We start from the raw sequence: 25,616 nt of genomic DNA on the forward strand, positions 1-25,616 counted from the left end.
AGAACTGCCACTGCACCAATCTCGCACTTTCTGCCCCCTCACCTTTCCCATGCCAGTGGTCCAGCACTTGCCAACTCCTCCACTGCCCTCTCACTGATTCTGGGGCACCCCTAATCAGGTGATGTGTGGCATTTAAGCTCCTGGAAGAAGGGAAGCAGTGGGGATGGGGCACACTAGTGGGAGGAGACAGGGAGGAAGCAGAACATGGTTAGACAAGGGTAGAAAAATGTGGGGAAGAGACTTGAATGGAAATGGGGGCAGGGCCTGGAGTGGAGTTGTGGGGACTGAACATCCCTTTGTAGAAAGAGAAGTCAGCACCTATTGGTATATGTAAAGTAAATCTTTTAGATACATCAAAACATACAAAAGAGGAATAACTCCAGTAGCCAATCATCTGTCTTAAGTGACTGCTTGAAAATATCCTCAAGTTTTCTGGTACAATTTTATTCACTCTTTTAGAAAAGATAATCTCCAGATGACAACCCAGTTTTTGACTGGTCCCTTGGGTGATGTATCATTGGTAATATATTTAGACCAAATGTTTCACATGTGGATCCTTCAAACTAGGCAGCTACTTCCATAAACCAGTGACATGACTTTCAGAGGCACTTGTCAGAAAATCCGACCACCTATTTTGGTTCCTAGGCATAGACTGTACGGCCTAATGTTAGGCACCTATATCTGAAATTTTTGACTTTAGTTGTGTTAGCGTGCTCATGTTAATTGTTTGGCTTTTCACACAGCCTCACAGGACTGGATGGGACCTCATAAGATCATCTACTCTGGTCTCCTGCATTCATGGCAGGATGAAATATTATCTAGCCCACCTTTGACAGCTGTTTGTCTAACCTGCTCCTAAAAATCTCCAGTGATGGAGATTCCATAACTTCCTTAAGCTATTTACTCCAGTGCTTAACCGCTCCCTTCCCCCAACAGGTAGTAAGTTTTTCCTAATGCCTTTTTCTGCTGCTTAAATTCACTATTTCTTGTCCAATGCTTTTCTCCCGTCTCCTTGTAACAATCTTTCATGTACTTTAAAACTGTTAGGTCCCCTCTCAGTTTTCTCTTCACCAGACTAAACAAGGCAATTTTTTTCCAATTTTCCCTCATGAGTCATCTTTTCTAGATCTTAAATAATTTTTGTTGATCTTCTCTGGACTTTCTCCAATTTTTTCACATCTTTAATGAAGTGTGGCACCCAGAACTGGACACAATACTCCAGCTGAGGCCTAATCAGCATGTACTAGTGTGCAAAAATTACTTCTTGTGTCTCACTTACAATGCCTTTGTTGATATATCCCAGAATGATGTTTGCTATTTTTTTGCAACATTACAGTCTTTACTCACATTTAATTTGTGATCCACTATGACCTCCCAGCCCTTCCCCCTCGACCTTCATTTCTCCTTCTTAGATAGTTGTTTCCCATTTTATATGTGTGCAATTTAGTGTTCCATCCTAAGTGGAGTACTTTCCATTTGCCCTACTGAATTGCATGCTTTTTACTGCACCCTATACTCTTGACAAGTTTTAGGCCTGGTTTACACTTATGTAACAACTCATGGGTATTGTGGACAAACAAAGCTCTTAGCTATGGTTTGGTTGGCCAGTGTGATTTAAGCCTAAGCATAGTCAGATAATTTTGCTCAAGCCTTAGTGCTTGACAAAAGGGGTTAGTTTCTGCTCAAAGACAGATACGGATCATAAACAAGAAATGGTCAGGAAGGACAAAGGTAAATGATATGATTTTGTCCGAAGAGAGTCCTTAGGAGGCGTTTGAATCAAGACAGGAAAGGGGCTTTTTCATCAGTTTTGGATAGAGCATTCTAAAGAGTGACAGGGAAAAAGGCACAGGGACTTATGTGAGAGAAAGAGACATACTTTGCCATCTGAACCATGTTAGAGCCAGAGTTGGCTACAAGAGAATCTAAATAATTGTTTAAGCCCCATTTCTAAACTCAGTTGTTATACCACTCGAGATAAGACAGTAAAAATTTCCCCCTGTTCCAACATCAATTTGCTGCTTTCCAACAGATAAACATGCATGCTACTAGCTACATTTATATGAAAAGCACAAAGCACAATCTTAGAGTGTTATGCCGATGGATATACCATACCAGACTAGCCATGGGATTGATTTTCTTTGTTTCAACCTTTTTCTCTTCTGTTAACTTGTTTACAAATTGCTGAGCCACTTTCAGTCTGAAACAAAATACAACACAAAACATACCATTAGATTCAAGAAAAAAATCTGTTTTACATCTGACAGGTATACATGCATCAATTGTCACTTCTGGAAAACAAGGCAAAGACAAAAAGCAACATCAAATCTAAAGAATGAGTCTGTGTTATCAACTAAAATATGTTCTGTTGCAAGTCCCCATGCTCACGTGTATCCCACTGCAAGAAGTGGAGCTTTGTGTAGGTGGAACGATCCACCCATGTGGTTCTCCTAACAACAACCAAGTTTCAAAGAATTCCTTCCCACATCACAGCACTCATAACACACAGGCAAGAGGCTACCCCTATTCTAAAAACAACACACACACTACCTGGTGTGCACTTAAATGCACTTTAAATTAATTAGCTTGCACCAACAACTAAACATTTCTACATATAACCATTATTTTCATAGTGTAAGGCTAACAGACCTCAGTCTTCTCCAGGCAGAATCAAACCTAGGACCTTTGGAGCTTAATACATGAGCTGCAACCACACGAGCTAAAATCCAGGTGCTTGTTAACTAAGGATGTAGAGTGACTCATTATTCTCTCTGAAAGTGGTCTCAGAGCCACTGGATAGGATAGTACACCCCACCCAAAAGGTGCGTGGGCTATAATAGCTGTCACAGAAAAGATAAAACTGATTTTTTGCCATGATAAATATGAAATCTCTGTAGAAATAAACAAATTAAAAGGGTCTGCTAGGTTTTCCCTTACTGAACATACACAGGGAAAAGCCTTAGATGTTATCAAATGATCCATCTCACTGAAGCAGAGAAGGGAGTACAGGAACAAGTAAGGAGAAGGTTTTAGCTGAAGCCTACTGTCTTGATATCAGGCAAAAGTTGCGGGCAAATCTGCTGATAAAAGCAGAGGGAGAAGAGAAAGGAAAACACGTGGGCTATGTCTATATTGTAGTGATCCTTCAAAAGAAGTTCTTTTAGAAGATCTCTTCTGACAAAAAAAATTCTTTCAAAAGATAGCGTCCCCTCACAAAAAAGGGGATTGAAAAAAATCGATCCACTCTTTCGATAGAGAGCATCCACATAGCCCCCACTCTTTCGAAAGAACAGGCCAAGGATTGAAAAATCCAGCACCATGAACACAGCTCTTTTGGAAAAAGAATCCCTGATATCCATGGTTTTTTTTCTGAAAGAATCTTTTGGAAAAAGGCACTCTTCCTTATCTGGGAGAGGAAGAGGGCCACTGGAAAAAGTGCTGTTTTCTTCTGATTTAATATCAAAAGTACATATTTTGTTCACAGATGCACCGTGGGATTTTTCAAAAGAGTCCCGGCTTTTTCAAAAAAAAACTTACTAGTGTAGACGTAGCCAAGAGGTTTATACGAAAAGGCACATTAAGAATTTTTCCAGCCCTCAAGGAGAGGACAGAGCCCTCTGTTTCTAAGACTTTCCTGAACCTTTGAATCATTTGTGGTGCAATAGAAGGACGGTAAAGTCATTCAGAAGTCAAGGAAACAAAAAAGAAAACCTAATAGCTCAGCAGAAAAGTGATCTGATTCTCATCTGTAGAGGAGGGAGTAGTGAGGTATGAAAATCACTGGCATTAACAAACTCATGCTCTAAGCAAGAGAAAAGTGAGAGAAAATTCTTGGGGTTCTCTAAGTTGGAACCATTGTCAGCACCATTCAAAGCACAATTTGTCTGCTATTGGTCATTAAAATGGGCACATAAAATTTGCAATTTAATGTTGTCCTTTGAATTCATACAGTTTATACAAAATAGCGCATTCTTCTATTCACCCATTCTACATGCCACCCCAAATATCGCACGCCTCCAACTTTCCGTATCACTAAAGCTCTGAGGGTGTAGATACTTGAGTTATACTTCAGCCTGGAACATCCAAAGGAAAAGGAAATTTCAGGTAACTTTTGATTACAAATAGACAAATTGATTTCCACTGCTGTAGACCAAAACAGTTCTTTTCTTATAAACTTACAGACCTTGGCACTGTCGTACTGACAAATTTTATGTTCTCCTTTACTTTCTCCTTTTGCTCTAGCCAATAAAGTATTTAAAATTCCAAGCCCAGTTCAAACCGCCTTTGACAAACTACATTGTGGAAGAATTTTCCATGTGAAGCAACAAGTAACATGGATTAGTTCTGCAATTATTGACATGTACTTCCTTCCCTTCTGTAACAGTGCATACTGTATTGCTCTGGAATTCTTGACATTTTATGAACTACATTCATAAACATGCTGTAGTGTTCATCAGCGTCCAACACATTTTTAGAACCTACCATTTTTTGTTTGAACAATGTATTTTGGAAGCTTCTGTGGGACAATTATTAAGAGTTTGGAACTTGACTTCCTTGCAAACACCTCAGAGCATGAGGGAACAATGAAATCACTTTTAAGAAGCCTTAATTCCCACCCCAATTGTGTTCTATGTTGATAAAAGTTACAGAAATGCCCTAAATTAGATCCATATGGTAAGATTTAGTTTACACATTATCAAGTTTGTTTCCAGTTTTAGTTACACCTTTTGGTCTTATAAATTATAATACTTATTTTATAAGCATGCCTATAAGCAAACTTTCAATTTGCTGGCTATGTCACCACTTCACCGCTCGCAGATTGCAAATAAGGTTTGCTTTTGCAATAACAAGATGACTGATAGTTGCTAGACAATAAATGCCTCATAACTGCAATTATTACAACTGAAAATATTATGTTCAAATCACCTTTCAGTTTTTAATAGCAGTTAACATTTTTAGGTTCAGTTTGACCAAACTGGGGATATTAAGGATTCTAAGAATGCTTTCATTTTATACCATCTTTTTAGTACATTGTAAGCTTCTCCCCCTCCTCTCCTGTGTTTATGGAAGCTGTACTGGCTCTAATGGATTTTTCTAAACATCTACAAAACAAACTGAGCCAACATCTTAACCACAGAGAATCTTTGGGATGATTAACTCAAGTTAAGAAATCATGAACAGATAATAAAATCATCTTAAATTATTACTTATGTTGTTGAGAATACAGTAGAACATGAGAATTATGAACACCAGAGTTACAAGATGACCAGTCAACCCCACATCTCATTTATAGCCAGAAGTACAAAATCAGACAGAAGATTTGATAAGGTAAGGAAACAGTTTCAGTGCTTATTTCATTTAAATTAAGATGATTAAAAGCAACATTTTCTTCCAGACAATGAACTTCCAAAGCTGCACTAAGCCAACGTTTAGCTGTAAATTTTAAAAGAACAACCATAACATTTTGTTCAGAGTGCTGAATGTTTCAGAGTTATGAACAACCTCCATTCCTGACCTGTTCGTAACTGTGAGCATCTACTGTAGCTGCTAATGCTTACCTGTTAGATATTTGTGCAGATTTGAAAAAAAAAAAAAAGAAAAAAAATCTTTTCTAGAAGAAACAGAATGCTATATTGCTTAGTATATCACTTTAATGAAAGGAAGAGTTTGTCCACACACTGCAGTGATGCGCACAGGCAGAGATTTCTAAAGCACACTAATGCATTGTGCATTAATTGGTCTGTGCTGGTCCTGCTGGTGCATGCTAACAGTTCACTAGTGTGTGACAGGTAAGGATTAGCATAGTCTCAGCACCATAAATATATAACATTTAAGATGGACTTAACTATTTATTATTATTATTTAAATTGACTTGCTCTCAGTTTTAAGAAAGTGGTTAGAGCTTAGTCATTTGGTCAGTAAAATAACCACCATGTGAAGAAGCTTTAGAAACAATAGCAGACTCCTCCTGCTCTTGGAAATGATACTGCTACTAGCCAATGGATGCTGCAATACTAGCCTGGAATTGGCTAGAATACAAGGAGATGAAAATTAACCAAACACAAAAGAGCAGTAGCTGAAGGAAGCTATTGTTGAATCTCTCATTCCACTTCTATACTCCACTCTTTTTGAAGTAAAATAAACCTGAAAATGAAAAACACTTCTGCCTATTAAAAGTTATGGTAGCTTTCCACCAACAACTGTAAATGTTTACAATAACCTTTTAAGCTGTATGCATCCCTAAAGTACCACTGGAACTATTTTTTGAAAAATAGAGTCTCTCTCTCTCTCTCTCTCACACACACAGAGAGAGAGAGAGAGAGAGAGAGAGAGAGAGAGAGAAACAGAGTGCAAGGCTATAAGCACAAGTCAGACTCTTTACTAGGCAAGCCTCATCAGCCATTAGGCTTATGGCTGCATTGATGTTATAAATAAAATATGCAGCACTACCCTTTTTCTACTTATTGTGTTCATTTTCTGTACTCTTCAATTGGTTTAAACAGAAATGTTGCTGCCACTTTTATAATGAATGTAATGATCATGAAACAGTATCTTAAAACTCCAGCTAAAATGCTACAAATAAGTAGTGAATGAAATACACGGCCTGTGTGATTTGGCTTAGAGATTAGTATGATACACAAAAAGTAAAACTACAGATAAAGTTCATTTGTGTAAACAAGAATATACTCTTACCTATTGGCTGACGTTGTCTTATATGGACATACTATCTAAAAACTGACTTCAGAGATATCACAGCACATGCAATTATTTTTAATCACCTTAAGTAAACTGTTTAATGTGTCATAAAGCAAATCCTGTAAGAAGTTAAATGAATTTTATGAGAATTTATATAGACTTAAACTGCTCCACTCCTTCCTATAAAAGTATAAACTTCCTTGCTTTTTAAAAAAACTGTCAATTACTTGTCCTCCATTTACAATAAAACAAAAGCTTTGCAACAGAATGTCAAACTGGAAGTTAAACAAATACATTCAACTGAATATCCCTTTTATACTTTTCTAAGGCTGTGTCTACGCTAGTTCCCTTCTTCAAAGGGGGCATGGTAATCAGCCTGAGCAGAGAATACTAATTAAGTGCTGTGATGAACATGCAGCACCTCATTAAGGGAATTCTCCCCATGGCAACTTTGAAGTTGCAAACTTGGACGCACCGGCATGCCGTGTGGCTGTGGGCACTTTGAATTATCCAGGCAACTTTGAAGTGCTTTTACTCCCAGAAAATTTCATCACAGCACTTCATCAGTATTCTCCGCTCAGGCTGATTACTATGCCCCTTTCGAAGAAGGGGGCTAGTGTAAACACTGCATGAGAGTAACTGCAGTTATATTAAGGGCTAATGAAAATGGTCAGTTTAATACTGTCAACTTTACTGAAATCAGGTAAAAAGAAAAGGTATTTCTGAGTGTAGAAATGTCGATACCCCAACAAAACAGATGAAGAGGACTTCTAGAAAACATTACTAATATGGCTTGACAAGACTCATCAGAGCTTCATCCTGCTTGAGAGTAACTGGAGAACAAACAGGTGGTGAGGCTTTACCAGCTACACACATAAAATGAATATGTGTCCATTTGTCTTTTTATTTGAGCTCATTGGTTAGTCAAGTCACCAACTTCTCTAGGCAGTAGGAAAATCATGAATGAACTAGAATAACCAATTAAATGTGATAATGGTCATTAAACAGTTTATAGAGCTAAAGAGGAAAGCTCACTTACTGTAAAGATGTGAGTGTGACACGAATCGCCTCTTTAAGGGTCTAATTCTGCTCTTAGTAGGCAGAATCAATCCATATAGCACCTGCCGGGCTTTTTTCTGGACAGGCTGAAGGATGTTAGATTAAACAAAGCCCTACACCAAGGAGGTCTGTTTGATGCCCCCTGAGCACAGATCCCAGGACCCAATCAGGTCCCTGCTGCAAACCCAGGCAGGAGAGCTCCACCCCGGTTCACACTAGACTCCGCCCAAGCCTCCTAACGGGAAGTGGCTGGCAAGGAAGGGCGAGACCAAGGACAAGGTACAAGCGAGTGAAACAAATCAATTATTTTATTATTACTATTTTATTTTATTTTATTATTAAAGCACACTATTAAATAACAAACTAACTACACTAAACTAAACAATAACTATAACTATAAACTTACAATAAACATCTTGTTGACTTGAAGATTCCTTTGTGTGGTTATAAATTTTTATTGGTCCGGAAGGCAAAAATTAGTTCGTTATTAAGGAAGGAAAGGTGAAAAGGGTTAGGAGTTTAAAGATCCCTGCTGCCAACTTAAACAGGCGGAACGAGGGGTGCTAACCCCGGCTCCTGACCGGGGGCAGGCGCTACACCTGCCCCAAAATATGAGCCCGGGGGCGGTCAAGATTGTCTCCTCTTTTTGTGGGAGGCCTTCTGTTTCCTTCTGTGGGCTTTATTTATGAGTTGCTCCTGGGAGGCCTTAGCTCTCCTACAGGAAGCACTGTGTTGGCAGCCTGCGGGAGGTGAGGAGGCTGAGCCTTCACTCACAATAATATATATAAAGGAGGATTGAGGGTAAAACAGGGCAAGGAATAATACCTTCCCAATAAAATTATTACTAAATACCTTAATATATGCGATAATATTAATATAAAACTGTTAACAATTAATAATTAAATGTGCTGTACTTTGTATACCCTGGGCTCCAAGGCCCGGCCCTGAGGGTCAGGCCCTCGGGTTCTGCGCCAACCTCATCAAGCCGGCACACTGCAGGCGTGCGACCCCTACTCCCCCTTTGGGGGCCCCGATGTCCCAGGTGTTTTTTATACTATGTCTAAAATGTGTCAGTCCAGGTAAATTATGTATTCCGAGGTCAGAAGTCCAATCCGGTAGGTATGTCTTGTCAGGTAATTGAAGAAGCTGATGGTCAGAATGGTAGGGCGCAGGTAGAGGCAATGGTAAGATGGCAGCCTCCGGGACTGGCAGCTGAGCGCGCAGTACCCGCCTTTCGGTGGGCCAGTTTGACACTCGGCCACTTCCCCGTGGAGACTGCTTGCCGCTGGCACCGCTTGAGGGAGGAGCTGCTGCTTGAGAGTGTAGGCGCTGCCCGAGCCCGGTCAGCACCGCAGGTGTAGTGGTGGCACTGACGTGATTTCACAGCTAGCTCTTATTGATCTGAGTTCAGCTCTCAGTGATTTCAGGTGCTTCACCCCCAGGGACTGGCCTAAGGGACTCAGCGGACACTGCTCTCTCAGCCACGCTTCCCTATATAGGAGCACAGAGTCCTGTCTGCACCTCCCAGGGCCACAGAATGCTCCGCAGCACCTGCTTATATTGAGAGTTCTCATACATAATTCATAAGGTGATTTAAATATTCATTATTCTATTTACATGCAGGTGTGGTTTTCAACCAGGTCCTCTGAGGGAAGGAAAGTTCCAGAAACTTTCCACTTTGCCCAATCAGAAGCCTGGAATTTGAACACCTGCTCATGAATTATTCATGAGTTCAGGTTACCGGGGAAGCTAACTGTCAAAAAGTGACAGTTGGTGCTGCTGCTAAATGGCAGCCTGTGACACTTGGGATTTTTCACGTGCCTGCACTGATTTTACACAGCCAAAGGCATGTATTCCCTGGCCCACGGGGACGATTATGTCCAAGGTGTTAAAAAATCCTGACAGCACCGTATTACAACTTGCATGGGAACAGGACCTCTGCCTCCTGTAGTACTAATTCAGAATACCAAAGGGTGGGTGGAGGACATGTTTTGGGACGGTGCTAAGCATTTGAGATATGGTGGTTGGATTCAGGCTTGTATAATGCAATATAAATGCTGAAGCTCCAATTTGGGACCAGGGTTCTGCAGTTCCTAATCTGGGGTTACAAATGAGTGTAGATGCTCAGGCTCTAGGTTAATGATCCCAGACTCTGCTAATTTGAGCTTTATTACTCCTGGGCTTCCATTGCAGTTTGGACATGCCCAAGGGGGACAGCAGACTAAACATTGATAATTGTAGGACAGTTGGAATAAGCTTCTTCACAGAGCACTGAGCAATGAGAATTTTTCACTATGTTTTTCTTTCAGTATTTGCTCTTCAATAGCAATCTTTTCAGTGTTTGCATAGGAAGTAGACCTGCCTGCTCCTTGCTTATAGCATGCTATACAATTGCACCTGTAATTTCAGAACTCATCATCAGGACTATATAGGCCAACCAGATCTGTCTGTTTAAATCAGCAACAATTGTGAAACAAATTATAAGGTGCTTCTTCCATTAGCTATTTTTTATCCCTCTTGTATTTGCCATTCTAACAGGAAGCCCACGTAGCCTATTATTCACCCAAACGTAAGCATATAGCCACAAGTCAAAAATCAGTACTACATGGAAAACACAATAAAATATTTGTTTTTGTTGGGGCTTCACATTGGAACACTGAATTATAAAAATCACTTTACACAATGAAGGGCTTAATATCTTTTCTTACATATTGCATGTTTGGGCAGCATAATCAGTGAATGACACATTTCATGTCTAGATGTTAAACATTAACAGTTTTTGTAACTTCTGTGTGTTTTAAAGAAAAAAAAAAAGGAAAGTTTAAGGAATGCAAATCAGTTAAAATTGCAAAACCTGACCAGCTGCAATGTGAACCTGTTCAAAGGAAGTACTAATATCAGTCATCACTGAGCAAGAGAAATCAAAATATTATAATGAACATAGGAGGAATAAAACATTTATATTATATTTCATAACATATATACATATATGTACCTAAGATAAAAATACAAAAATAATATTAAATGATCCTTTATCTCTGGTACATTACTTCATACAACATGAAAAACAAAACTGATGGCAGTGACAAAAATAGACTACTTTACTTTAAACCAATAAATCACCATTCTATTATTTTACTTGAAACTCTTTGGAGTTCCCAACCTAAGGTCAAATCAAATAACACGTGCATTCCTAGCTGGGAGTTCTGGATGTTAAGCATCTCTGAAAATCAGACCAAGGTGTTCAGACAACTGAGGCACCAAAATCAGAGGCAATTGCTGAAAAATTGGCCATTATTATTCCTTAAAAATTAATTTATAATTCCTTGAGTAATTTTATGGAATACAAACATAAAACTAAAACTAATATTTTACACATTTATAATGTTTTCTCCATAAGCCCACAAAAACACTTTCCAATGCCGGAGAAACAAACAAGGCTGGGAGGATAAAGGCTACTACTATCATCATTTACCCCTGTGCTCCCCTCTCTTATTCAGCTCACAGGAAGAGCTTGGGCACCAAATACTCTAAAACCCAAAGATAATTCAGAGAGAAGCCAATACAGCATGTTTTCCTTTTTCTCGAGCCCACGTAATTCTCTCTACACCTGCTCCATGATGTCAGGATTCTGCTGGCATTCAAGGGCTGAAATGAGGGAACATAGCCAGTTTCTCAGGACATAATGAATTTCTGGGCAGAATCCACTTCTCTCCCTCGCCCCATAACTCTTCCTGTGAAGCACTAGGATCATGCATTGTCTTCCTTCCACAACTGCTACTATTCAGTACATGACACTATTCCTGTACAACAGTTCACAAAAATCTAGTGCCCAGACATTCAAGTAATGTAGAGATTATTATTACATCTATTTAAAATTGTACAAAACTGGCTACTTCACTGTGTATCTTGGGTTTTTATACGATGAAAATTGATATATTTGCAATGTTTTATATTTTATACACCGCAAGCTGAATTTTAAATATGTGCACACTGTGTTTACGAAACCATTAAAAGACTGTAGTGTAAAACTACTTGCCTGTATAGGCCAGTTTGTCTCCAGTCCTAAAACTGAAGATGCAGATGGGTTGTTTTTCTTTTGTTTGTTTGTTTTTAAAATTTCTTTAAGGATCTACTGCTGGAAAGCACGCTGTTACTTCCACACCCTCTGTTGCTAGTTCATCTGAATAACATGGGTTAAATATGACAACATCGCAGACTGCACTCTGTAGCCAAGAGGAGAAAATCTAATTATATGCCCCAGGAAACAGCAGGTGCAGAACTGCAACAGTGAGTTCATATTTTTTCTTTCAGGAACAGGAGTTCTGACAGAGGACCTTGCCAGGAAGGCATATACCATTTTCTCATACTCTGTGGACATTTGAACCATGCTCCCTGCCACGTAGGTCTGTAATGTATACATCCTCTTTCTCCTATTTCACAATTTAAACCACATCCACACTCTGATAGGTCTTACTGCAAAATACCTCTAAGATCCATCCTCTCTGTTCATCCTGCTAAAACACTGGTACAAGCTCTCATGAGCTCATGGCTTGACTATGGCAACCTGCTCCTTTCTGGTCTTGAGAAATGCCAGCTTGACACCCTTTAATCCATTCAAAATGCTTCTGCAAAAATGCCAAAATCACTTTGATCACATCACAACATTCTTTGCATCGCTCCACTTCGTTTCCTTTTTATCTTCACTCATGCACAAACTACCATATAGAACTTTTAGAGTGAACTAGAACCTCAGACTTATGGACACTGGAAAAAGGGCTTGTCCTTAACTCTGAAATAGTAATTCTAAACAAAATACTATGGATGTCAGCTATGAGAGCTGGAGCTGCAGCTGCAGGGTGGGGGTGTGGGTGGGGTGGTGTGGGGTGGTGTTGGGGCTTCTGACCACCAGAGCTCATGGTATAGGGCTCAGAGCGTCTGCCCTCTGGCAGCACCCAACACCAGCGCTTCAGACCCAGAGGGAACACTGTGTTTTAGGGCTACATCCCTATGGCTCTGTTTCCAGATTCTGTCCCATGGGGGATGCAGAGGATAAGGGCTTCAGCCCTCCAGCTCTGCTCTCAGTTCAGTTTTGTGGGGGTGCTTTGGGCTACAGCTATGTGGTGGAAGGAAGTGCTGGGGCTGAAACCAGAGCTCCCCGTATAGGTAAAGTCCTCAGCCCCAGCTCACCACCCACCCAGAGCCCTGACTTTTGCCTCTGTCATCATGGCTGAAGTGATGACCTCCAAGGCTAAAGCCTCAAGGCAGTAGTGTTTGCTGGGGGCAGTTTCTATTTTTAATTTTTTTTTGTCTCTGTTGCTGCCTGGTTGATTACTTCTGGTTTCAGAGGGTGTCCAGTTGACCAATAACTCCATACCTGTGTGTTCGTACCTTTGAGGATCCACTGTACCAAGGCAGTCAAACTCTGATTCAACTCTGTGAGTCATGCCAGATTTTAACATCCATTGATTGCTCATATTTTCCTACAAGCATCTTCAACTGTTTTTGGTGCTGCCCCTTATGTATGGGAAGACTACCCTGTAAAAATTGCCAGAGCAAACTATCATCTTTCAGATCTTTTCTTAAAATTTGCTTACATTATGACACCTCTAAAATACCTAACAATGGCGAAACAACATGGGTACCTCAGCTGCTGTTTATTACACTAAAGCTAGGGCTATACTACCATGGAAGAGTGACCCACTCAGGGTCAATCTCCCAGGGCTTTGTTTTGTGCATGTGCGAAACAGTGCTTTCCAGGGTCAACATTGACCCCGGAACTCTTCGCAGGTGGTGAGGATTAAGGGAGGTTGACAGGAGAAACGCTCCTGTCAACTTTCTTCTGTATAGACAGACATTGAAGCTGACCGCTGATAAATTGATTTTAGCTACGCAATTGGCATAGCTAAAACTGTGTATCAGCAGTTGACTTCTATGTCTAGTATAGACATAACTTAAGTATAATCCCATTTGTTGTCTCTACTTGTTGCCTCCAATAATATACTTTGAAAAGATACTTAGGACAGAGGCTACCATGTGTGCACTTGTATGTTTCATTAGATAGCATTCTTTTTTTTAACCAGTAACTCAACTCCACATAGGTTAAAGCTGTATCACCTTGTACTATAATTTCAATGATCCTCACAAACTCAGGAGAGTTTAGCTTGTGATTCTTCGGAACAGACGGAAACCTGAAGTCCTAATTGCTTGGCCCTGACCACAAGAATCCTGGCCTTTTTTTGTCTGGTGTTACACTTGGTATGTTTCCTGGGCAAGTCACAACTTGAATAATTTAATTCACACAGAAGTCTCATCTGCTTCTCGTTCATCTAAATGAATATGTAATACATCTCAGTGCTAATCAGCAACCTCTCCATTCTATTCTATTGGTGCTGTGTGGATATCATCGTAGGTATGACAGATTAGATAGGGTGTCCAGGAGAAATAGTTTGTACAGTCAGTTAAATGCTTTTGGTGCTATACAGAAGGACGATTACCACCATAACATTAAACTTTATTGTTTAAAAAACTGACTTTTGAGAAGCTTGTCATGGATTTTAATTGTCATCTTGTTGTAGCAAGATAACATTAAAAAATAAAGCCCTATTTATTACTATTGTGGTTGCTTTCATAGGTAAAACTCCAGCAGGAGAACTTGCTAACAGTCTGCTAGAATAAGGACTAGTGTTTTTAGTGAAACTGAAAACCAAATTGGGTCTAGGAAGCATACAAGATATGGCCACAAAGGCCACCATATCACCCAGTCTGACTTCCTATTATATATTTTAGGTGGACATTACTCTGGACCTATACACTAATCTAACAACTAAAATTAGACCAAAGTACTATAGCTCACAGAAGACAGTACTATAGCTCATATAATTGTTGTCCTAACATTGCCAGAGGTCTTGGTTCCGCAGACAAAAAATAAGAGGGACTGGGGTGCACCAGGAACCAAGACCTCTGGCAATGTTAGGACAACAATTCTATGAGAAATACAAAAATAATCCCAGCAAGTGAACTGTACTCATATGCTGAAAAAAGCAGCAAAAAAACCCTGGCAGAATTCTCTAGCCAATCTGGCCTGGGGGAAAAATTCCTTCCCAACACCATATATGGCTGCCAGTTAGACCCTGAGGAGGTGAGCAAGAACCAGCCAGCCAAGCAGGTGAGATACAATGTTTGTGTCCCCTCAGAACACCACCCCACCTCACTCAGTGTCCATTCTCAGTTGTGGCCATGTCTAATGCTTTAGAGGAAAGAGACCAAAAAGAAAAGGATACTTTTTTGGCAAAATCAAACAAAAATAAACAAACAAACAAACTTTCTGACTGTTACAGTTGACATCTTAAACCCTGAAGAATGAATTCTAGGAACACAAGACATAGATCAGAAGGGGAAACAAGGGTTGCCCTGCCCCACACCATCATAAACAGCCCTGACATACAATCCCATTCATATATTTCTCCAGCTCTCTCTTGGAACTGATTAAAGTGGTTTGTCCCCATAACTCCCACTGGGAGGCTGTTCCAGAACCTCAATCCTCTGATGGTTAGAAACGTTCTAATTTCCTGCCTTTGTTTATACCCATTATTTATACTCATTCTTGCATGACAACTTTGTTCTTTAGCCTGAATAGCTCTTGACTTTCCCTTCTTTTTGCGAGGCTAAGCCTGTTACTGCACTAGGCTAGTGGTGCCATTTAGTGGGTAGGTCCCTGGATTACAACTCTCTCCTGTCTCTGGAGTCACCCGCCAGTTGTCACTCTGGCACAATGGGTATTCCAAAGTCCTACGTATTATTGAAGTCTGACATGCAAATGCCTGGATCACATTTTAAAAAAATATAAATTGGTTAGCTGCCCTCCAATACAGGGGCTCTTTGCCTGCAGCCCAATTAGCACACAACTTTGGCCCATTAATGCGCTTTAAAAAATCACAATTTGCTGCTCTTGACTGGCAGATGGTGGAGCTGGCTGAAGGAGACACAACGTCTTGCAGCTTGCATGAATACTCCAGTGAGAAGTGGGTGGCTGAGCATCGCAAGGAACTAGAGAGTGGGTCTGTGGATTTGGAGGTTGGGGTCCGGGCAGTGAGGAGGTGGAGGGGACTGGAACTGTAGTTTTGTTGAGGTGCTGTAGCACCCCTGGGCTAAAGGTACAGTGTCTTGCCCCACTGCGGGGTCCAGGATATAGTGCCCCATCCCATGCTTCTGGCCTAAGTCTGGGCAGAGTGCTGCACATAGGGAATTGTGGATTTTTTTTGGTGGGGGAACGGGGTCAGGGTTCTCAACCTGTGACCCACAATGAGAAACAAATTGAAAACCACTGCTCCAGTCATATGGCATTAACCTGGACTAGATAAATTTATTAAAATGTTTGCTACCAGAATAGCACTCTCATGTGCCAGTTCTTTCAATATTCTAAAATGGAAAATATCTGGTCTCCCTGATCTGAACACGTTACACTCTTTGAGCTTTTATTCCATCTTAGATGTGGGCATTTCCATTTCTATAAGCTCATTTCCATCAGCTCTTCTGCTTTCATGGCCATGTTCTGTATTACTATTCTTAGTGAAAACAGATGGAAAATATTCTTTAAGGTTTTGAACCTTATCTAGATGATATTCAAACTCCTCTCTATCCACATTGTATAATGGCCCAACTTCAGTTTTCCTTATTCTCATTTTACTTCAGTAAGTACAAAAATCTCTTATTATGTATTTTCATTTCATTGGAAAGAACTAAATCTGCCCAACTTTTCAGAATTTTCCCATTAGTCTCACATCTTCTAGCTTCTATTCTGTACTGTTCTTTCCTGTTCAGTCTCTTTTTGAATTACCTACAGGCTCTTTGCTTACTTCTAATCACCTTTTTGGAGTGGTTACTCATCCATCTACTCAAGCCTCTCCTGACAAGTTTTGTCCTCTTGCTTGGAATGCAAATTTAGATAGTACTTGTAGAGTTGATTTAAAGAAATTCCAGGCCCCTCAACATTAAAATTCAAGAGCTTTTCAGTCCAACTGAGTTCTTTAACTAATTTGCTTAATTTCCTAAAGCCTGCCCTTAAAAAACAAACAAACAAACTCAAAGTTGACCTGGTTTTAGTTACCCTTCCATTTAATTTAGTGATCACTCAATCCAAGGTTATTCCTATGACCAGCTCTGCTGCAATGTCCTCGTTTATCAAAATTAATCCTAAAATTGCATCACCTCTTGTTGGTTCAGTGACAATTTGATAAACTGTCATTTATCACATCAAGGAATAACAGATAATAACTGAATAACTGGGCCTACCAGTATCAGTAGCATTTCTTCTCTAATCTCTATCCAGGAAGTTAGACTCTTCCATTTTGGCATAATTTAGAGCACTATTTCTCTCTCTAATAATAGCATCCTCATTTTTCTTTGGGTTCTGGTCCTGATGATCTTCACTGTCTCTTCCTCTCTTCTGTAAGGACTGACTTCCCCACCCTTTTTTTTTTTAACTTGACACCCCATCTTCTGCTTGTTTCTCATCCATGTTTCCTAGTGTCATAGACCAATGTTACTCACCTCCTTCATATCACTGCAAGACAGTCTCTTCATTCTCATTGTCCTCTTGGTCTCTTTTTTCCATGGAGCACCCACTGTTCCAGCAATCTGCTCTCCAGATCCTTTTGTTTGCAAGCTTTGCCCATCCCACTTGTTCTCTACTCTTCATTTTACACCTGCAAGTCCTCATCTGAATCCCATCACCATCCCCAGGTACATCTCTAATACTTGGATCATCTTTACCATGAGTTCCACCAGGAGTGATTTTATGTGTAATTAGCTTACATCAGATACTCATTAAAGGATGATGTACATCTTGCTGCTGACCTCCTATGCTGTCTCCTTTAATTATTAATTATATACAAAACAGCATCATGTTTTACGTTAACTTGAATACTAGAAAGATTAAAAACTATTAATTACATATTCTAAGAGTTTGTGCACCAATTTTTTTGTTCTGTTTATAGTCTCCTCTGGATCACATAATATTACATGCTAGGAGTGTATTCTATTATCATAGGCATGAGGAGTCAAGCAGTCAAAGCAAATCACTCTGTACTTGTTAAACATAACACAAAATAGTTTAGAAGGTTTAGTTGCTCGTTGAGAGCTAACAGCATCCTCCAGAAGAGGCAGAAACATGAAACCTTCCTCCTCCTCCCTTTGTGATGTAAGGTCCTAGCTACCTGAATTGTCACATACAGAGCTATCAGCTTCCCCTGATGATTAGTTCCAAATGGTGCTTATCTCTATGCCTATGGGCTTGTCTACGCCGTGTGTTAATACACACCACCTGGGGAGTACATAATAGTGCACACTAGCACATTGCACCCAAATTGTTTGCAAGAGACCCGGGACTAAGAAAACAGGGAATTTGACAGTGAAATTGCTATGCATTAAGATTTAACTGGGACCATCAATGTACTCAGTGGCATGAATGAAATTTAGGAAACAAAGGCATTGGAATTCAGGCCACAGATTTCATATTTTGGCATTAAATAATAACTATACCTCCTCCAGGCATTTGGACAAATCTAGGGTCTCTTTCTTCTCCAGTCTTTGCTAATGAGCTACAAAGACTAATAAGAAAACAAGCTGAACAGGTGACCTAACTCAGAACTAGGACTCTTGTGTATGGATGCAACTGATCACAAATTACGGGGTTCCTATGAACAGCAATGAGATTTTTCATGATTAAATACTTAGATTCAAACAGAAATGTCCTTTTAGCACTTACTACACAATTCTTATCATACAGCACACGGATGTTCTTAACCACATCTAACGCAACTGTTCAATACAAATTACAGTACTTATAAAAATAATGTTTACCCGTTGCCATAGGCAGCTTACAACTTTCTGCAAATTAAATTAGATGTTTATTAGCATGGTCTTTTAAAGATATTTTAAAATTATAGGTGGCAATCTTCTGGGTTCTTTTGCATACCAGCTGTAAATAAAAAGCAACAGTCCTACCAAGGGAATGAAGATATAATTAGCTATAAAACACATCTGGCAATACACTGGCTCATTATCACAAAATATTGTCTCCTTTGTAAGTCAAAATGTACTCTTCTATGTAATTAGAATGACAATTTTTTGAAAAAAAGAAGAAAGCCTTATAGAAGAAGCTTCACAGTTTGGACATATTGATCTACATATTAAAAAGTTGTCAATAAAATTATTCGACTTGTGGAAAATGTTCCCAACATGTGGTTGGCATTATCATGCATTTACATGAAAAATATATGTGGAGGATGAAGCACAAGTGGCCATTCTAGACAGATTCTCTTTACAAAGAAGTGATCTTCAAAGCAAATTTTACGGTATTATAGTTACACACTAACAGTGGAGGAAATAGCATGTCTCAAAGGGAAAGTATCCCTATACAAGAAATTTATGGTGAAAAAATTCTACATATTATCTCCACAGTCATTTATTTATTATATTCAAGTAGTTTTTATACCTACATCTATAACTCTGCTGTGGATTCCTTAATGACGTGCAGATTTTGTCCATGAAAGAGACAGTAATTCAACTATATTTCACAGGCAGCTAACTTATTTTCATGGTCAGTTAAGCACAGGGCAGCATGGTTAAAGTGTTTCCTCCACTAAAAACCATTGGAGAGAAATCTAATTAGATTGCTACAGTTTTGTTACACTTAGAAGTCATAGTTTTTAGAAAAAACAAGATCTTGCAGCTGAGCCTATTGCTTAATTGAGGAGACTGTTATCCAATTTTTCTGTACTTTTAGAAGTCTTTAGATGCCCTTTTAATAACTCAAAATATTTAGTCTAGTAGTAGAAGATTTTCCATATTGGAATTCCAGACAGCACTTTTTTATTTTTATACTAATGATAACTGATAACATTTTTAGATAACCATTAGCTTTATTTTGTTTTTATATGCAGGAATAATTCTGGGAGTTTAATTACAATATTTTGCAGTATGTGAAGGCATTTAATTTTGCTAGGGCTATATTTGGTGACAAAAAAACCTTAAAGGACAAAGTCTTCCCCTTGTGTTCCTAAAGACAGACAATGAAATATACATTTACACACCAACATAACTGGACTAATTTTCAGAAGGGATAAGCCAAGCATCTGTAGTTCACATTGAAATTCCTTCCAAAGATTAAGTAGACATCACTTATTTAGGTACCTAAATAAAGATTTAAGTGCCTAACTGTTGTCATCCAAGTTTTAAAATATTGGCTATAGCTACTTATTCTGCTTCCGCAACATTTCCTCCCTGGACACAAGAAGAATTTGTTACAGCTAAATACAATGTCATTTTTTACATTTTAATTATAAACATGTAGAAATGCAAAACAAATTGTGCATCAAATTAATTAGTTTTACCCAGCTACAGAAGACAGCTGTCCATTCCTATCATACTCAGGTTATTAAAGTTTACCATGGCAGTAAAAGAGAAGCCACAAAAAAAAATCCACTGCATAATGTACAGCGATCATAACTTACATTTCTTTCAACCTTTATTATTGGACTGGGATTGGGGTATTATCAGCCTCACACTTTGTATAACAGAACCTTTAAAGTGTCATGACTTTTCAGTATGATAAAAACAGTTTTTCCGTCATTCTAATTCAGTTATTTCATGAGGCTCTTCATTCCAAAAGCACATTGTCTTGATGGATCACCAAGTTTTCAATTTAAAGAAAAACAAACAAATGACCTTTTTTGTGTTAATGATATAAAAATATTATCTATGTAACTCTGAAGTGTTTACAAATTTAATACCAGGTATTTTGTGTTTTCTACCATGAACAGGAACAAACACACATAAGCTCCATTAGCAGAAGGGATCAGACATCTATACTACATTTTTATTTGTAAATAGAATGACAATGCGTTAAACATTTTCATAAAATTTTAGCAGTGAACAGGCAAAATGATGGTGGATAGTTTTACTTACAAAACAAAACAACTTGAATAATTTATTAAAGATAGTTGAGATGTTCTCTTAAGTTCTGTACAATGCAATGTTTTTGCCTTTACATGGGTATTTAAACCAGTTTCTTTGGCTACGTCTACACTACAGCATAAATTCCAATCGAAGGCACTTAGCTTGATTTTAAATTGTGACTGCTCACACATCAAGTACAATTATTTTAAATTTAGGGGGAGCTACGGCCGATATTCTTACTCTGACAACCCGAGTGGGATTAACAGGAAGTTTGAATGTAAGAGTTTGGATTAATGGTAGTATGAAAACTGCCTCCATTTAAACTGGTTTGATTGGCTTCTAGAGGAGTCCCACATGTATCCCACAATGCCCCATAGCTGTCTGTTCTGGCTGATAGCACCTGTGATGCTGTCCAGGTGCACAGGAAGTGATGTAACTAGAAGCCCACAAATTTAAGATTTCAGAGGCTGGCTGTCACTGGGCGTGGAGGGGGGAGTCTCACCCCCCACAGCAAGGATTGCAGGGGCTGGCTGTTGCCAGGAGGGAAGTCGCCCCCACATGGCAAAGATTGTGGGGACTGGTTTTGGTTGGCGGTGGGGGGGGGCGGGAAGTCTCCTCCTCATGTCAAAGCTTGTGGGGGCTGGCTGTTGCCAGAAGTCTCCTGAAAAAATGAAATGGCCATTTGCTTTCCACAGGAGGGAATGAGGGTAATGCAATGTAAGAAGATGACATTACATACCTACAATCATTTGAGAGGCATTTTTTCCCATACTGCACCAGCAAAAAAACCACAGAATGCTACAGGGCTGAGGGAACTGTGGGATAGGTTCCCACAATGCACTGCTGCAACAGTCGATGTTTGGCAATTTAGTGTGGCAGAACTAACTCAACTTTGTCAGGACTTTGTGGGGAGGTGAGGATACTCAAATTTGAAACCCAGCATTATAAAATCAAATTTACCTTTCATGGGACTTTGATACACAGTCAGAATCCTGGTACTATATAAGAATGTGTGCCCTCAATCTTTTTTTGGTACATAAATTCATGTTCCCTGTGACTAGAAATGGAATGATACTAAAAGGATATGCTTCACCAGGAAATACATCTTGCTATTGTACTGTGGAAGTCTGCTAAATGACAGCTGATTTTATATGGTTTCAGATGTATAACCTGTTAAATCAGGCACAAGCAAATATAAAAGATAGCCTTGTAAATCTTGCATAAAGTAAGCATTTTAAAGGATTTTTATGCTGCTAAATGAATGTTCCAGAATACTATGTTATTTAAGTTTTTAAAAACAGCATGATCTGTAATTAACACCATCTTTGAAGAATATTCAGATATCTTAAATATATTAGGGAATTTATGCTTTTTACAGCATGTTTTTAAAAACTGGCTTTTATCTGTTCAATAATAACTGGTTAAACCAACAACTCACTCTGATTTGGAGCAAAATGAACAACTTAAGTGCCTGTGCATTTATTATTCACACCAATATGTTCTCCAGAAGTCTGCTTTCTTATTTTATTGAGTTGAATTTGGAATATGTACCCAGATTTATATTTCACCCTGAAAGTAAATTATCCATTTTTCTGAAATTTGAATGTACTACAACCCATCCAGTACTTTTCCAATGCAAAAATACATGGTCACCATGTATCTGCCTACAATAGACCATTTTTTCTCTTTTTAAGGAAGGGATTTAGCTTGCCTCTCTTTCCATTTTAAAAAACAGGCCGAGACCTGTATTTTAGTTTTTTCTTTTTTTTTTAAACTCAAACCCATAAAATCAGGCGACTGTGGTGAGATCTAGCGGCATGCAGTTTGATGTGCTCAGCAGGATACCAACAGTCAGAAGTGGTGCTGTAAATTCAGTGCTGGGCTTCAACACTGTGCTAAGTGTGGCCTGAATCTCAGGGGCTTCCCTTTGATGCGAGTGCAGTATATTAACTGGAAAAGCATTCACTTTTATTTGTCTGTACTGTCTGCGACAGCAATATCGCCTCATTTAGACTAGTTCAACATGAAAATACACAGAGAAACAATCTGTTACAAATTAGCATAGCTCCCCTTTCATTTTACTAGCTAGTAATTGGAAGGGGTTAAGAAAGTGTAATTTATCAGATTATATGTGTTTATCTTTGTGTGGGGACAGCATGCCTTTGGTGAATTTTCCTGCATACCCTGGGGGAATAATCTTTCCTTGATGTCCATTTGATCTGAAAGAAAACAACGACGCCTGTGAAATATGGGAGTATAATTTGTTCGGTTGAGAAGGAACAGTTTCCCAGACATCTGAAATAGTATTAATGACTTTATTAGAACCTTACCTTTCTTTGGAAATGTTTTTGCTCTCTTGTTTCCAAATGGTCTTGAAGTCTCTGCAGAACTCGTACCACACAGTGAAGACGTAGTTCGGTGTGATCTCCTTCTCGCCAGACTTTGGCTTTATCCCGAAGTATCCCACGATTTTTTCAAAGCTACAGGGGGGAAAAGCTGTCAACACGTAAAGCCCATTGGAGAAGTTTAGTTTCTCTGAGGGCCAGTTCCTGACTCAGTGGCCAATGCTGATAATTACCACTACTTCCCCTTATCTTTGAAAACTATAACAGCAGTTCGTGCCAAGTATGCCTAACCTTCCAACACCTACTTTCTTTCCCTAAGAGGATAATTTGGTGAGTGTGCATAAGACATCACTGATGTATAAATCATGTATGCAAATCATGGACACTCATTCTTAGTAATCATAGTTTAATTACCCAAATTTCAAGTTATACTTTTACTTATAATCTGAAGATGTGGAATTTACACATGAAAGCTCAGTACCTAATAAATCTGTTTGTCTTTAAAGTGCTATAGGACTGCTTGTTTTTGGTGAAGCTACAGACTATCTCGGCTATTCCTCTGAGATGATTTTACTTAAATATTTATTCTCCAACAGAGAAAAGGGAGCTAATTTAGTTTTATTTATATGATTAAAGGCCAACAAGAGAGAGTTGTATGCCAAATTGGAAACAATCGTCAGCAATAAGCAACCCAAGAGTCACCTGGTCCATAGTTTAGAGACTTTCAGTAGTGATGAGCAGCTCAGAGCAGTAGCACAAATCCCACAGTCAGTGTGTCCCAATAGCTGGATTGCAAAGAGCTAATACAGTGACAGTGAATCATTCTTTCGGAGGGGGCAAGCAAACTGATAAAAGCAGTAACAATAGGCAAGTTTTACTGTCAGTGTTGTAATACTTTATTATTCTATACTACAGCTAAAGTGTTTCTGCACTTTATCGGAGTATTTCTAAAACACTCTTTTCCTGCTCAACATACTTGTGTGGTATTTTAAGTTATTATGCAATATGCATTTGGACCATTAGTGTATCGTTTCACAGATAAACAGGTAATGGTTATGAGATGTCCAACCTGAAACAGAAAGTATAGAGAGTCTACACATTCTTATTGCTTTTGTTCAAGTTGAATCAATTTTCTCTACAAATTAAAAATAGCTCTCAGGCTAGTTTTGCAAATAATGATTAAAAACAATGCCACTATTTAACAGTAGAGGCAACATAAGAAATCTTTCAAGGGAATTCACTTCTCCTGAAACTTCAACTACTTTTGGACAAAGGGAAGTTGTGTTTGTTAACAACTGTCAATGGTTCTTAATTCCTGAACATGGGAAGCTAAACTCTTAAAATAAAGGTGGTTTAAAAACTGTATGTTTCTGCAAAGAATAAAATATAAGTTCATTTAATGCCCTTCAACTCATCTTTGGGTGGATTCCCTTTTTTGCTGATCTATTTACACACATGCATATTATGGGCTAAATTCACAAAGGACTCAAGTGCCTAACTGTTACTGTAGACACTTAAATCCCAGACCCAGCTCCTATTGGGATTTACAAACCCCTCTTTCAACTCCCACCAAATCCCGTAGGTGCCTAAACTCACAAAAATAAAACCCTGTGTGTCTGTAGTAAGATTTCCCTAGGCAGGGTAACGTGCAAGGGGGTCTGGCTCCATGCACCCAGAAAGGGTGGGGCCAAGAGCATAAGGGGTGGGGACAAAAGCAGTCAGATCTCAGTACCACCCAGATTTCAGCACTGTCCCCCACACTCCCTCACAGCCAGGCACAGCTGGAGCAGTTCTGCCACAATACTTCAAAGACGCCTGATGCACCAGCTGCTGCTGCCACCAAAGTAGCAGTGGCTGGAGCACCAGACCCCTCAAACCCTGGGGTTGGCATCAACTGTCCCTTTGCCCCTCCCCCACTCATCAACGGGCCTGTTTATGTTTCTGACCATGAGCATGACATCGCACCTGCAGTCCAGGCATCCAACTCCATGAGTCCCCAAGTGATCCACGAACAGGTGTTCCTCTGCTTAACTCACTTGCAAAGTCCAATCTAGCAGACAAACTCGGAGTACATTTACTAGTGTGGGCCCCGAAAGGTGAATGTACAGTGAATAGCCTACTCTCACCCTGGGTTTCTTGCAGCAACAGCCTGGGCATCTAACTCTACTGGTGGGTTTACAAGTGAGAATCCCAAGCACCCCCCTGAAGTTTGCATTTAGATTGATGATGTCCAACAGGCTAGCCATTAGCCACCTGTGCCTATTTGTCTTGAACAATACATATATGTTCAGAATAATGTGGCTAGTTTGCTATTGCCAGTTGCTTCGGAACTGATGGACACCACAGAGTGATGTCTGTCTGCAAAAGAAGGGTGGGACTTTGCACTCACTCCTTGTCTTGGCATTTCCCATTGGCTAGTTTAGATGAAGAGCTGCCTAGGATGCTGTTTTTGTCAGCCTTATTCTGGGCTACCTTTCTCCCTTTATTCATTGTATAGGGAGCTCAGAGGCCTAACCCAGGCTTTGAAAATCGCAGTGATTTTCAGGTGCCTGAAAG

At 39.4% G+C, this 25,616-nt stretch overlaps 1 protein-coding gene across 2 annotated transcripts in view; it reads right to left on the reverse strand.

Annotated features, from left to right (window-relative positions):
* The window catches only part of FMN1 (formin 1), a 360,158-nt gene that overhangs the window by 11,839 nt on the left and 322,703 nt on the right, over window positions 1–25,616 (reverse strand). For both annotated transcript variants that reach the window (XM_074996955.1, XM_074996956.1), the window contains exons 17-18: window positions 23,046–23,195; window positions 2,116–2,200 (exon numbers count right to left, since the gene is read on the reverse strand). In XM_074996955.1, coding sequence (XP_074853056.1) covers window positions 2,116–2,200; window positions 23,046–23,195 — 235 coding nt within the window. The remainder of the gene's footprint in view (window positions 1–2,115; window positions 2,201–23,045; window positions 23,196–25,616) is intronic.

The sequence above is a fragment of the Carettochelys insculpta genome, chromosome 6 (genome assembly GCF_033958435.1).
Source record: "Carettochelys insculpta isolate YL-2023 chromosome 6, ASM3395843v1, whole genome shotgun sequence".
In the NCBI taxonomy this organism is placed as follows: Eukaryota; Metazoa; Chordata; order Testudines; family Carettochelyidae; genus Carettochelys; species Carettochelys insculpta.